Genomic DNA, 14,303 nt, shown 5'->3' on the forward strand with positions numbered 1-14,303 from the left:
CAGCTTATTACCTGCCTGTGGATGATGGTGTTACTGAAAGGCGGGGGGTGTTATCGGGGTGAGTTACCTCAGCGGGTTACTTCGGTAGTTTGATAAAAGCGTGTGATATTTCTCTGTACTTTTTAAAGTGTTTTCAGTCTTGTGTGGCTGAGCGGCTGGCTGTCCTTGTGTGGCTGTGCAGCTGGCCGTGCTCGCGCGGATGAGTGGGGGGGCTGGGCTAGCACGGATGAGGGGAGGGGCTGGGCTGGGCCGGGCTGTGCTCGCACGGAGGAACAGTTGGCTGTGCCGGCACGGAGATGCAGCTCTGCTCGGAGCTCGGCTGCTCGCCTGCGTGGCTGAGCGGCTGTTTAAAGGCAATGCGGATCCGTTGGGAATGCTCGCAAAATGACCACACTATTGTTCGTGTCTTTTTCAACTTGTAAATAAAGCTTGCAGGGTACGCTACCACAGCTATGGTCTGTGTCTGTTTTCACTTGGAAATAATGTTTCCAAGATTGGCACCTGCCAGTAAGCCCCGGTGACCCTGCGATTCTGTTACTAAATGATGACTGTGAAAGTTCTCCGCGAACGAAAGTGCGGCTAATATTTGGGTGTGGCTTGTGTGTTGACAAAGACATCAACGTTGCTGACACCCCGGAAATGCGGCTTATAATCGGTGCGACTTGTAATCGTGAAATTACTGTATTTAAACCAGCCTAGCTGTATCTGTCTGTTTCCATCATTCTGCTGCAGGATGAATCAATGTATAATTTCTGAAATTATGGAAGGGTACTGAAAAACTGTCAAGTACTTTAGTGATGCCCTCTGTAATTGTCTATTTTGGTAAATTAAATAGAATCAGTGAGCCTTTCCATATACAAAAACTCATGTGTTTATGCTTCTAAATTGTTGAAAGAATCTCCAGCATGCTTCTTGAGTTTGTCAACCAGCATTCTCCCAAATCATTATCAAAAAGGGCCAGGAGTTACTGTGTACAAGCAACCATTCATAACAGGAAATTTGAATAGTATCTTCTTTGAGAGACTAAGGGATGTATTTAATAGTATGGATGTAGGCCATTTCATTCTAGCTGATTTCACTGCCAGAAATGAGTCCTTAAAACGCTACATGTATTAGCAAACCTGCATTCCACTGTCAGAGTGGGTAGATAGCAGTAAAAGCAATCATCTGGATTTTATCCAGCTTATCCAAATAAAGTACCATAAATCTAGAGTTTTCTGTGTGAAGAGGAAGGAATGATATGCCGTGCCTAAGTCAGTTTCCCAGCAGTCATTAGCTCTGATAGCAAAACAAAAGCTTTCTGAATTCTACCTGGGCTTTTGTTTTCAGGGAACCATGAGAGAAAACATAGAAAGAATACTAAATACTTGCTAAAACTGAACCTGTTCTTACCAATATTGATGTGTCTGTGGAGATGTTTTTACAAGACCAATGCTATTTGTTCTATAAAATGTAATGGCCTGAGTGGGAGCTTGGTCATTCTGTCATCATTCCCAAATGAAGTATAAAGTTTGTTTGCACCTTGAAGGAGTTTCACACGTATTTCTCCTTTCTCAATTATTTAATATTTTGCACTTTTCTTTATTTGCAAGAACACAGTTTCTTATCTCTAGATCACTAAATGTGTCCCATATTGGCAAGAGAGCTAAGGGCATTCACTTTGAAAAAAGTATTGTATTGCATAAGGATTTCTGCTGCTCTCAGAAGTTGAACTAACAAGACTTATGGGAATAGAAAAGAAAAATCTCACAACACATACATTTCTGAAAGATGAAAATGAGCATATTGAGTTTTCATGAAATACATTTAAAGCAATGTAGATATTTGTGTAATAGCACAAACTTCATTGACAGGAAAATTTATGTGTACATAGTTTAGAGGCTACAGCATATCAGAATCTGATATAAACACAAACCGTAAAAAGTGCCAGTTCAAGTTCATCTAGAGAAAGAACAGATTAGTGCTGTTTGATTTAAGAACTAGTAGTAGATGACAGCACACAGATAACTAGTATGAATTGGAGAAATGTGATGTGGTTTAGTGATTGGCAGACACATTGACTCTGCTGTTGATTTTATAGATATTTTTTTCTTGCAAATCAATCCTCATTAGTCTCCTTACTTTCCAATCTTGTCTATATTACCTGGGGGATTTTTTGACACACTAAATAGACTGAATACTGCTTATTATAACTGCAAAGAATTTCAAAATGAAGGGTTGATTTAAATCTAATTTTTTTAGGTGTTTTATTTCATAGGAGAAAACTGATTACCTAAAAGTAAAGTAACAAGCTGTGCTTGAATAAAATCTTTGGATAAAAAAAAAAATAAACACTTGACTATCTATTGCCAAATAGCAAACATCAAATAATGAAATTATTGAGATGAAATAATGAAGTTATTTAAGATGTTCCTCGGGTGTCCAGCTATTTCTCAACCTGAGGATTTTCATAATACAATTTTGTTTAGGAGAATTTGCATTTTTGTACCCAGATTTGCCACTAAATGTAAAGACATTTAGAGATTCTGTAGGCCGGTCATAGAGCTGATGATCCTGAATCCCTTTTTATAATACCGCAAAACAAAGCAAGGAAATTATTCATAAAATCTTTTAAAATTGTTATTCTTAATAATACATGGGTGGATTTGTAGCTATGTCATTTTTTCACGTGTGGTGTTCTTTATCAGTTACAAGTGGGTTGCATTTCTAACACTTGAAGAAAATAACACCATTTGACCATCCACCAGCTGACTTGCATATTGCTTTTCAGATTCCAGACTGAAGTTAATTATGACACTTTGGAAGTCAGAGATGGGCCAGCAAATTCATCACCATTAATTGGAGAATATCATGGAACACAAGCACCCCAGTTCCTTATTAGTACTGGAAATTATATGTATCTGCTGTTCACTACGGACAACAGTCGTTCCAGTGTTGGTTTCCTAATTCACTATGAGAGTAAGTCTGGTATTTCTCAAATAGATTTTTATTTAATCTTGGAAAAAACCCATTCAATTAGAAAATGAGCAAACAAAAGGGAATAAATAAAATTCAGTAGCTATATCTTTGTAAGACCAAATTATGCTGTACTGACAGATAATTCTGGAAGTATTCATTTTGGAAATTGTCTTTTCATGAGTTCTTTTATGTTATTCAGAGTCCTTACAGACGTAGTTGTTTAATCAAATGCAAAGTAATTTTAGAACCTTTCCATGATGGGTAAAGATATATTGTTTGGGTGTCCCCTATCTTCTCTCTAACTTTCCCTTTCTCTCTTTTTTCTCCTTCTCTGGTTTTTGTAGGGTTGAATCGACTTGGACACCTTAACTATAGTGGTTCCAAAATGCAAATAAATTAATAATATTGTCTCCATGTGAAATACAGAATTATCACAATAGAATTTTCTTTTAAATTAAGTCCATAAATTGACATATATTAAATGGTCTGAAGTCACACTGGTCTTTATATAATAGTACAACCGTTCACTTAATTATTTACTGAAGAGAGCTTATGTGTTCACTGCGGTTGTGCCAACCTAGTAATATGACTTTTATCAGTTGTTCTTATTTGGAAACTAATCTGATTGCTGTAAATTTGCTGTAATATTGAATCTGGAATAGTGTCCAGATACATTTTATAGCCACATCAAAACTCATCCAAATAGTAAAAAATAACAAAGCCTTCTCTCTTTTGTACAGAGAAAGCTTGCTAAACACGTCACACCTATGTCTGTGCATTTGCTCCACAAGACTTCTTAAGTTAATCACAGCCTCACACTAAATTTCTCACAGAGCTAAAATTGTCTCCATTTTGCCTTGTGTTCTATATGTTCATGTAACACAGCTGTAATTTGCTACAGTCTATCTTCTTGTGCTAGTCAGTCAGCATCAGGAGCTCCTGTAGCATTTCTGTGATCCTTTAATCAGTATTGACAATCATGTGCATCACAGAGGGAAGGTCATCACAGTAACTATTAACACGGTAGTACTAAGTAGAGAAAGTCAGTGTTTTCAAAGACCAAAACCAGGCAGAAAGTGTTACTGGAAGCCTTCAGTAATCTGAGAGGAATACGGGAGACTAAAATTATATTTTATATTTATATTATTAAATTATATATTTTATTTATATTTTTATAGGTTTAACTATAGAAGTTAACACAAATTCTATTTTTTTAACATTTCTTACATTTGTAGAAGACAAGGTAGTCAATTTTAAGTTTTAAGAAAAGTTTTAAAATATTTTCTTTGCAAATTTAAATACTGTCTTATTTGGAAGTATCTTAAAAATCTTGTTATAGTCATAACATTGATGATAAAGTAAATCACTGCACTGTGAAGCAGAAGGCTCTTAACCTTGTTTAAAATAAAAGATTCAATATGAGCTAAACTGAGTTGAATGTGAGGTGGCAGTAATATTCTATTAAGCTAAAAACATGACTGTAATATAGGTTTAATAAATATGTAACCCATTAAAAGTACTGTAAAAGATGTGAAGATAGTTTGTTCACTCTTCTTAATTTTCTGTTATTCAGCCTTTTGATGATACTTCAAACATAGCTAAAGCAAGACAGTACAGGATAACTCATGCATCTAAGCAAAAAAAATAATGAAGTGCCTAAAATATTCCTTAAGTAAAACTACTGATAAAATATTCATTTTTTGTTAAAAATAATTATAATCTTTATTCTTTTGACAAGTATGCTTCATGCCTCAATTCCATTTCCCTGATCTCTCAGGTCCCCTAGTTATGTGGTTCGGGTAGGGTTTGTTTTTCGGGTTGGTTGGTTGCTTTTATGTTTGTTTCTGTGGGGATTTTTCAGTTTCTCATTCTGTGAAGTAGGTTGTGCAATCTTAGTCTTTTTCTTAAACAAAAACAGATAGAAATACTTTACCTGCAGATTCCTTTAATGTAAATTGCTCCTTTGTTTCTTAAAGTATATTTGAAAATTTTCTTTTCTTTCATAACAGAACATGATAATTTGCAAAGCAAATTGATCAATTATTTCTTAAATCCAGATACTTTACTTAGAAGTCTGTGCTTTTTGCGGGCTAATATTTCCTTCCATCCTAAAATTTATACGAAAAATAGATAATATTTTAGTCATGCATTGAGACAGTCATATTACACTCTACATTGATATATATTTGATAAATATTACAATTCTCTTACACAGGGAAATAGTTTTAACATCAAAGATTACCTGTCAGTAAAAATGTTCTTTGTTGAGGCCATTGAAAAAATCTACAAAATCAATACTGTGATTTTTCTTAAATAAAAATCATCAGTAATATAAAAATAGAGGTAATCCTTTATTCACAGTGTATAAAATTAGATATTTGCTTATATTAGGGTTCAGAAAACAACTTTTTAGGCTCATAGATATGCAATCTTCATGGATTTGACAAAGCGTTGAAATCAGTCAGCCCACAATCAAATTTAGGCATGATGACTTATCATCAAAATACTTCCTTACACTTCTTCATTTGAGGAAAAAAAGAATCCTTTGAATATTCTGGATGCAAGGAAAAAACACATACAATTTTCTGTGGCAGGGTACATTAAATTGGAAATATTGGGGAAGATTATTTTGTTTCAACAGTCCATTTTACTATGGCTAAGAAGAATCAATACAGTGGCTAAATAGGAAACGCAGTTTTGGGGAAAGTGACCATAAAATAATAGAGTTTGTGATTCATACGAAGTGAAAGAATGAAACTACATGGTGAATAAATTAATGGTTTTCAAAAATCTAAACCACTGGATTGGCAGATTGGTAGATGAATGTCCTTGAGTCTTTACAAATAAATTCTGAAAGTCATTTATAAAAGAAGTTGGATGAAAGCCCAAAGGTTTTTGGTGGCTTTGTTTTGGTTTTGTTTTGTTTTGTTTGTTTTGTTATTGCTTTTCCATGGTTTTGTTTCATTTTGGGGGATTTTTGTGCTTGTTTTGTTTCTTATTTAATTTTTTCTTTTGGTTTTTTTTTGGGTGGTTTTTTTTTTTTTTTAGTTTTTGAGAAAGGCTCCTGTAGCTATTAAAAAGAGTTAATAATGTAGATATTAGATATATTTAAATATTGCTATAGATAGCAATCAAAGAATAGCACAGATCTCTTAGGATAAAAACAGAAATCCAAAGTACATATTTAGTTCCAAGAACAAGAGACATAAAGATATTAACAAAAATATCTCTAAATATGATAAAATAAGGGGAAAAAAACTACTCTAAAAACATTTGCTCAAAAATCATCTGTTACAGGCTTGCTTTGTTCCTGTTTCACAACTTTTGCAAAGAATAATAACTTTTTTCATATACTATTAATATTATATACATATTATTAATATAATTAAGTGAACATTTTCAAGGTAAGAGTATGGCATATGGAGAGAGGGTACTACACAATACTGAAGTAATTAAATATATTTTATTCATCAGGGACTGTTGAAATTCCCTGTGCTATACTCAGAGGAAAAGTGGAAAGATCACTCTGCTGAAAATTGTGTCTGAAAATTCAAATCTGAAAGGAAGTTTAAAAAAATTCAGAAGGGCACACACTTTTCCAAGCAAGGATGGAAAAGAAAAAAAAAGAAGATATTTGGGCCAGAAGGATGAAGGACATTAGTTTTATCTTTTCTCTTGAAAGATACTAGTTTCAAGCTGATAAACAAAATGATAAGAAATAAATTATTTGTATTTGATAAAAAAGATTATGTCAAACCAACTTAATTTCTTTCTTGACAGGTTAACTGCTTTTGTAGATTTGGAAATGGAAAGGGGACGAAAATGTTCTGTGCTCACATTCATAAGACTTTTAGAACTCTTCCAGAAAAAAATATACAAATTTAGTGTGGATGAAATTATTTCATTGCAATAGGTGTACAATAAGGTACAGTAGGCATTGAAAAAGTTTCTCAGAAAGGCTGTGAAATCTCCATCCTTGGAAATACTAAAAATATATCCAGAAATGGATCCACGTCCACAACAAGCTTTAGGTGGGGGGTTGGACTACATGACTCCCAGAAGTTTCTTCCACCCTAAATTATTATGTGATTTCTGTGATGCTGTAAAAAAATATTTTATTAGTAATTTTGATGACAATATAAAAACAGTTACAATTGGAGGATGATTCTAGCCTACAATTATAGCTAACATTATGACTGAGAAGGTTAGAATTCAAAAGAAACTAGATGAACTGAAGAAAGAGTGTAAAACAAAATCAATTCAATTCTATAAAGAAACATGTTAAGCCTAAATAGGGAAAAAGAAATGGCATGCACAAACACAAAATAGAGACACAATAGAAAAAAATTTGGATGTCACACAGAATTTATATAATCTAGAAAAAAATGTAGTAGCATTGCAAAAATTGAATCTTCTAGACATTGTATTTAACCATCTAAAAACCCAAAAGACAATTTCAGAAAATACATTTGTTTTGTTTACGGGACTTTTTTATCTAGGACTTGTTCAAAAATTATTTCACTTCATTTAATGATCAGGGAGACTCCTGTGTCCAGGTTGTGACACAGTTTAAAAAGAGTAGAAGGTTGCTAACTTGGAAAATATGACACATAAGGAGTCATTGAAAGGTTTGTAGTTGTTTAAAAAAGTATGACTTGGCAGACAGGGGGTAAAGTGTGATAATGGTGTCATGGTCCCAAGTAGCTAATAATCGCAGCCTGTCCTAGAGTGTGATCTACTGCCTGTGGTCCTTCTCAATTAACTCTTTACAACTATTCTCCAACCACACTCATCACTTTTGTACCAGAATTTCTCATATCTTTTTGTAGTCAGAACTCTCAGTATTGCCTACTATTTAATTTTAGGTTAACTTCTATTAAGAAAAATAATCAAATATTCAACCGAAAAAGCAAAGAAAAATTCTTACTTTTCAGCTATATTCATGGTCACTAAAACTTACCTACTGAATATTTATTCCTTAGGAAAGAAACTGTTGGCTGATCTGAATTTATTTATTTAACGCTACTACTTCAGTCAGGAAGTTGGAAGGATTAAATTTCCTATAGCTTTTGGTCTTCTTTCAAAAATGTGAAACAATGGAGTCAATGTAATTTTGAATTATCATTTCAAAAAGAAACTGATGAGTTTACCTGTTATGTGTGACTCAGTGCCAAAGCAGCTGATGTGTTCAGGCAGGGGTGGTAGGCTGCCCTAAGAGGAAGGAATTTTTGAGAGTGCTGCTGTGGACTTCTACCTACATTAACATATTTCAAAATATGAAGTATGATTTGTCTGAAAAGAACCTAATGTGTATCAAAGTTAAAATTTCATCCAGATGAAATTATTAAGGGCACTTGCAGTCCAGAATATTATAGACTTAAATGGGTTCTTTGAGACTATATTAAGCAATTTTATCCAGGTGAAGAGAATCTAAAAGCGCACTTTGTTAGCTAATATGGTACATTTGCACTAAGAGTATGCAGTCAAGTCTAAAGAAGCTTATTCGTCTAGAATTAAAGTATGTCAGGGTTACCTCATGAAAACTAGATCATAAGCTTTCACATCTGAATTCTGAGATATAAGAAGACCTGGAGGGTACAGAGACTGTTTCTCTGTAAAAGCTAGAGTCATTATTGATGATATTTTTATTTGTAGTCCTGCTTCCAACACTCATATCTATAGTTCTGAATCCTTCACTTTATGCCCTGATAAATCAATTCTTTCCTTAGTTTTGAACTCCTCCTACTTTGTTCCTAAGGCTATATGGTAGTCCTGGATAGACAGGGCAGGGTAGAAGCAGTAAACTGAGAGTACAACTTCAACAGAAACAGTTAAAAATGCACAAGTATCTGAGAGGACCAGTATCTTCTTACCCTTTAGAGGGCTAAGAAACTAGGAAATGCCTGTGAAGAAGGCAGTTGTAGTGGAGTAATCGTGGCTAGATCCCAGGTGCCCAAATCTTTAAAATACCTTCCCTCTACCCCTCTGTTCTCTGGCTGAACTTCACTTTCAATTTTATCTACCTCCTTCTTCTGAGAGGTGCAGGTGGACAGGGCATGAGGATTGTGATACAATTTATCACACATCTTTGCTGCTCCTTCCTCCTTGGTGGAAGAACCCCTCAGACTTCTCCTCTAGCACTGGGCACCTCCCCCAGGAGACAGCCTTCCATGAATATTTAAAATTTGAATGCTTACTATGATCTATCATTCTTAATGAATGACTCTGGGATGGGGCGAAATCTTGCAAGAATAGAGTGCTCCAGTGTGGGTCTCCCACAGTGTCACAGATCCTGCCAGGAGCCTACTCCAGTGTGGATTCCCGCAAGATCACAGCCTCTTTTGAGCATCCATCTGCTTCTGAGTGGGGTGCTGCACAGGCTGCAGGAGAATCTCTGATCCATTGTGAACCTTCATGGGCTGCAGTAGGACGGCTGCTTCACCATGGTCTGGCTTGCAGGGTCTTCCAAATCTTGAGCACCTCCTCCCTCTTCTTCATTGACCTTAATGTCTCAGAATTCTTGCTCTCGCATTTTCACTCTTCTCAATGACTGTTTTTCTGCATCAGCTTTTGCGTCCTTAACTGTGTTATCCCAGAGGCTTACCACCATCTCTGAGGTGTTCAGCTTTTGCCAGCGACACGCCCATCCTGATGATAGATGGCATTGGTTCTGCTAGACATGTTGGAAGTTTATGGCAGTTTCTCACAGAAACTACTCCTGTAGCCACCCATGTCTATTAACTAACACTTGGACATACAAGCCTAGTAAAGGCGTGAGGGTGATGGGGTATTTTAGTTTTTGGTTTTGTTTCTCACTATCCTAGTCTATTTTTATTTGCAATGTTATTTTTTTCTCAAATTGAGTCTCGTTTGACTGTGCTGGTAATTATTAAGCAGTCTTCTTGTCTTTGTCTTAGCCCTTGAGTTCCTTCATGTTATTTTCTACCTTCTCTGTTATTTTCTACCTATTCTTTTCCCGTGTGCTGTTGAAAGGGCATAATGAGAGAGCAGCAGAGTGGGGGACTGGTAGCCAGACAAGGTCAATTCACCACACATAGAAACAGAAAATAAAAGAAATTCCTGTCATCCCAATAAAGAGTCTCTGTTTCCCTCATGTGTGTACATTATTGCTCATTATATTATTAAATTCCACAATATTTGCTATCACTAGAAGCACAATGTATAATATTCAGTTAATGAACCTCCATTTGATAATTTCAGGGAGTTCTTTTCAGTGGATAGCTCCAAGTTTATTTTCAAAAGCTATTTAATCTCTTCTATAAGATATAATTGCCAGAGACTCTTTCTGTCAGATAAGAGTTATACAATTGTGAAAGCTACATTATTTATCTTTTTTTTTTTTTTCTTTTCATGCATAGGGTAATATTTGTAAGAATTCAGTAGTTTGTGAGTCTTCAATTTCCATTTTTTGACGTTGCTTCTTCTTGTACCAAGTAATCGTAACTACACAGAGGAAAATTGAGTTGTCCAGTATCAGAAACTGAATAGATGAAGTAATCAAATATGATCTATATATTAGCAAAATTTTCTTCATATTTTGAACTGCAATATCTTCCTATAGTTTCAGAAGTCCAGTACTTTTATTGATGCTTTTAATTGATTGACAAAATATACCTTAAAGTTCCAGTCTTTTTCTATTTCATTTGGACTTCCTTATTCTGTGAAACTTAAAATTGGAAAACTGTTCTGTGAGTCAGACAACAGCTAGAGAAAAGTTTTTATTTCCCATATCAGTTCTCAGGCAATGCTAATTAGGATCTTTTGGAGGCTCTTTCTTTCTCCTGTCTTCCTCATTTTGTGTTTGCTTTTTTTTTTTTTTTTTCCTTTTTCTGTTTACTATCTGGAAAAAAGGTGAAAAAAACAAAATTAAATCAATTAAATCTGTTTGTTTCAGGTGTTACTCTGGAATCAGATTCCTGCCTTGACCCAGGAATTCCTGTGAATGGCCATCGCCATGGTAACAACTTTAATATCCGCTCCACAGTAACCTTCAGCTGTGATCCAGGATATACACTGAGTGATGAAGAACCTCTCATATGTGAAAGAAACCATCAGTGGAATCATGCATTACCCAGCTGTGATGGTAAGTGTCAAGCTCTCCAGATAGCAGCTTTAAAGTCCACAAAAATTACTCTACTATTTTTCAGAAAAAATTAAGCTTGTCATTGCTACTACCTCCCTTCAATTGCAACAAGATCCACACTTTTTAAAAAAATATTTTAATGTTATTTAAAGCCATACTTTACATCTCTGTATCAGCTTTCAGTGAAGTATTAAAAAGAACCAGGCACATATTCACAAATAGAAAAATTCAGATTCTTGCAGAGTGCCATTGTTCAACTGTGCATCAAAATGATGCCGTACAACTAATACTTCTAAAACAAAGCAAATAAACTTAATGTATATTTTAAACTCTAAATACTGCATACCAAAATGATTGCTTGAAATTTATGGTGCTCAATGCTAAAACAGAGAGGCCATGATCAGCCAATGTAATTAATTTTCTTAAATACAGTAATTTCATAATTATAAGCCGCACCATTTTGACTAAAATTTTGCTCCCAAACCAGAAGTGCAGCTTACTTTCAGGAGCGGCTTATATATGAACAAATTTTGGACATTTCCCAACCAGGAAGTCCGAGACAGCAGCAGCCCCGAGCCGAGGTGGAGCCCACCCGGCCCCGGGCAGCGGCGGTGCAGTGACAGAGCTGCCCAGCCCCAGGGGAAGCAACAGTGGCACTGGCTGGGCACGCCCCTCTCCCTCTTCCCCGTGGCACTGGCCAGGGACGCCCCTCTCCCTCTTCCCGGCGGCAGCAGTCAGGGACGCCCCTCTCCCTCCCCCTGGCGGCACCGGCTGGGCAAGCCCCTCTCCCTTTTCCCGGCGGCAGCAGTCAGGGACGCCCCTCTCCCTCCTCCTGGCGGTACCAGCTGGGCATGCCACTCCCCTGCCTCCCAGTGGCAGCGACGAGCGGGGCTGGGCCGCTCCCTGGCGGCCGCCCCGAGCAGGGCCGAGCCAGTAAACCCCGTGATCCCATGATTCTGTTACTATTTGGCAACTTTGTGAAAGTTGCACATGGATCCTCGCTGCGAACGAAAGTGCGGCTTACAATCCGGTGCGGCTTATTTATGGAGGGAAAACGAAATGTTGCTGACACCCCAGAAGTGCAGCGTATAATCGGTGCAGCTTGTAATTGTGAAATTACTGTACTTTTGTTTTGAAATTTTGGTTAATTTATTAATTGTTTTGGTGGATAGGAAGAATGAAACTGTCTATAGCTTTCATGAAACATTTTTTTTAATTGCTGAATCACTTCATGGTTTAACCACAGCCAGCAACTAAGCCTCACGCAACCACTTGCTCACTCCCACCAGCAGGATCAAGGAGAGAATAAGAAGGCTAGAAGTGATTACACTCCTCTGTTGAGATAAAGACAGTTTAGTAAGAAAATCAAAAGCTGTGTTCACAGGCAAAGCAAACCAAGGAATTTATTCACTGCTTCCCAAGGACAGCAGGTGTTCAGACATCTCCAGGAGAGCAGGGCCCCATCACATGTAATGGTCACTTAGGATGACAAATATCATCAGTCTGAACTTCTCAGTTTTTCCTTTTTCTCACCACTTTATACGCTGAGTGTGATGCCATATGGTGTGGGGTATTCTTTGGGTTAGCTGCAGTTCCTACTGTGTCTCCTCCTAATCTCCCACTCACACCCAACTTCCTCACCAGTGTGACGTAGGAAAAGAAGAAAAAGTCATGTCTCCATGTAAACCCTGCTCAGCAATAACAAAAACATCTCTATATTATCAACACTATGCTCAGCACAAATCCAAAACACAGCCCCATACTGAGAAGAAAAATAACTACCCCAGCCAAAACCAGCACAATTGTATCCGCAAATATTTCTGTGTTCTTTTTTGTAACTGGATTTTTTGGCTAAGTTCTGTTTCTGTGGACCACTGGATCAACTTAAATTTTTCATGGAGTCCTTGTATAGTTGTTACAAAATCCCTCTTACAGAAACCACAGAATAACAGCTAAGAAAGGCTCTTGCTTTAGTGAATTACATAATATAATATACAGTAATTTCACGAATACAAGCCGCACCAATTTGACCAAAATTTTGGTGGAAACCCGGAAGTGCGGCTAATATTCCGGGGCAGCTAATACATTAACAAAATTCTAAAAGCTGCCAACACGGAAGTGAGAGCCCGCGGCAGCCCCAAGCCAAGCTGGAGCCCGGCCGGCCCCGGCAGAGGTGGGAAAGCCTGGCAGAGGCGGGGCCAGCAGTGTGGGGGGCGGGCGGCAGAGCCTGAGCCAGCAGGGCGGGGCAGGGGGGCGGCAGAGCCGGGTCAGTAGGGCGGCAGAGCCTGGGAGAACTGGGGCTAGCAGTGCAGGGGAGCATGGCAGAAGCAGGAAGGCCGGCGGGTGGGGCTGCCTGGCAGCGGGGGAAGCCCAGCAGAATCGGGGCCAGCAGCATGGGGGAGCCCGGCGGTGCGGGGGCCTGCAGTGCCGGCCAGGGCGAGGAAACGCGGCGGCGGTGCAGACGGGAGGGGGCGGCCGGCGAGCCCGGCGGCGGCAGCCCGCCGGCAGGGCTAGGGAACGCGGCGCGGCCGGCGAGCCGGGCGGCGGCAGCCCACCGGCAGGGCTAGGGAACGCGGCAGCGGGGCGGTGCTGACGGGAGAGGGGGGCCTGCGAGCCCGGCGGCGGCGGCAGTGGCTGGCCCGCCGGCAGGGCTAGGGAACGCGGCGCGGCCGGCGAGCCAGGCGGCGGCAGCCCGCCGGCAGGGCTAGGGAACGCGGCAGCGGGGCGGTGCTGACGGGAGAGGGGGGCCAGCGAGCCCGGCGGCGGCGGCAGTGGCTGGCCCGCCGGCAGGGCGACTACGTAAACAGCGCAGCGGCGAGGCGGCCGGTATGCCTGCCAGCGGCGGCAGTGGCTGGTCCGCCGGCAGGGCGACTACGTAAACAGCGCAGCGGCGAGGCGGCCGGTATGCCTGCCGGCGGCGGCAGTGGCTGGTCCGCCGGCAGGGCGACTACGTAAACAGCGCAGCGGCGAGGCGGCCGGTATGCCTGCCGGCGGCGGCAGTGGCTGGTCCGCCGGCAGGGCGACTACGTAAACAACGCAGCGGCGAGGCGGCCGGCATGCCTGCTGGCGGCGGCAGTGGCTGGTCCGCCGGCAGGGCGACTACGTAAACAGCGCAGCGGCGAGGCGGCCGGTATGCCTGCCAGTGGCGGCAGTGGCTGGTCCGCCGGCAGGGCGACTACGTAAACAACGCAGCGGCGAGGCGGCCGGTATGCCTGCCAGCGGCGGCAGTGGCTGGCCCGCC

General features: G+C 39.7%; 1 protein-coding gene across 2 annotated transcripts in view; it reads left to right on the plus strand.

Annotated features, from left to right (window-relative positions):
* The window catches only part of CSMD1 (CUB and Sushi multiple domains 1), a 1,108,435-nt gene that overhangs the window by 843,507 nt on the left and 250,625 nt on the right, over positions 1 to 14,303 (plus strand). For both annotated transcript variants that reach the window (XM_033053649.1, XM_033053650.1), the window contains exons 17-18: positions 2,771 to 2,958; positions 10,874 to 11,062. In XM_033053649.1, coding sequence (XP_032909540.1) covers positions 2,771 to 2,958; positions 10,874 to 11,062 — 377 coding nt within the window. The remainder of the gene's footprint in view (positions 1 to 2,770; positions 2,959 to 10,873; positions 11,063 to 14,303) is intronic.

This window comes from Catharus ustulatus, chromosome 3, assembly GCF_009819885.2.
Source record: "Catharus ustulatus isolate bCatUst1 chromosome 3, bCatUst1.pri.v2, whole genome shotgun sequence".
Lineage (NCBI taxonomy): Eukaryota > Metazoa > Chordata > Aves > Passeriformes > Turdidae > Catharus > Catharus ustulatus.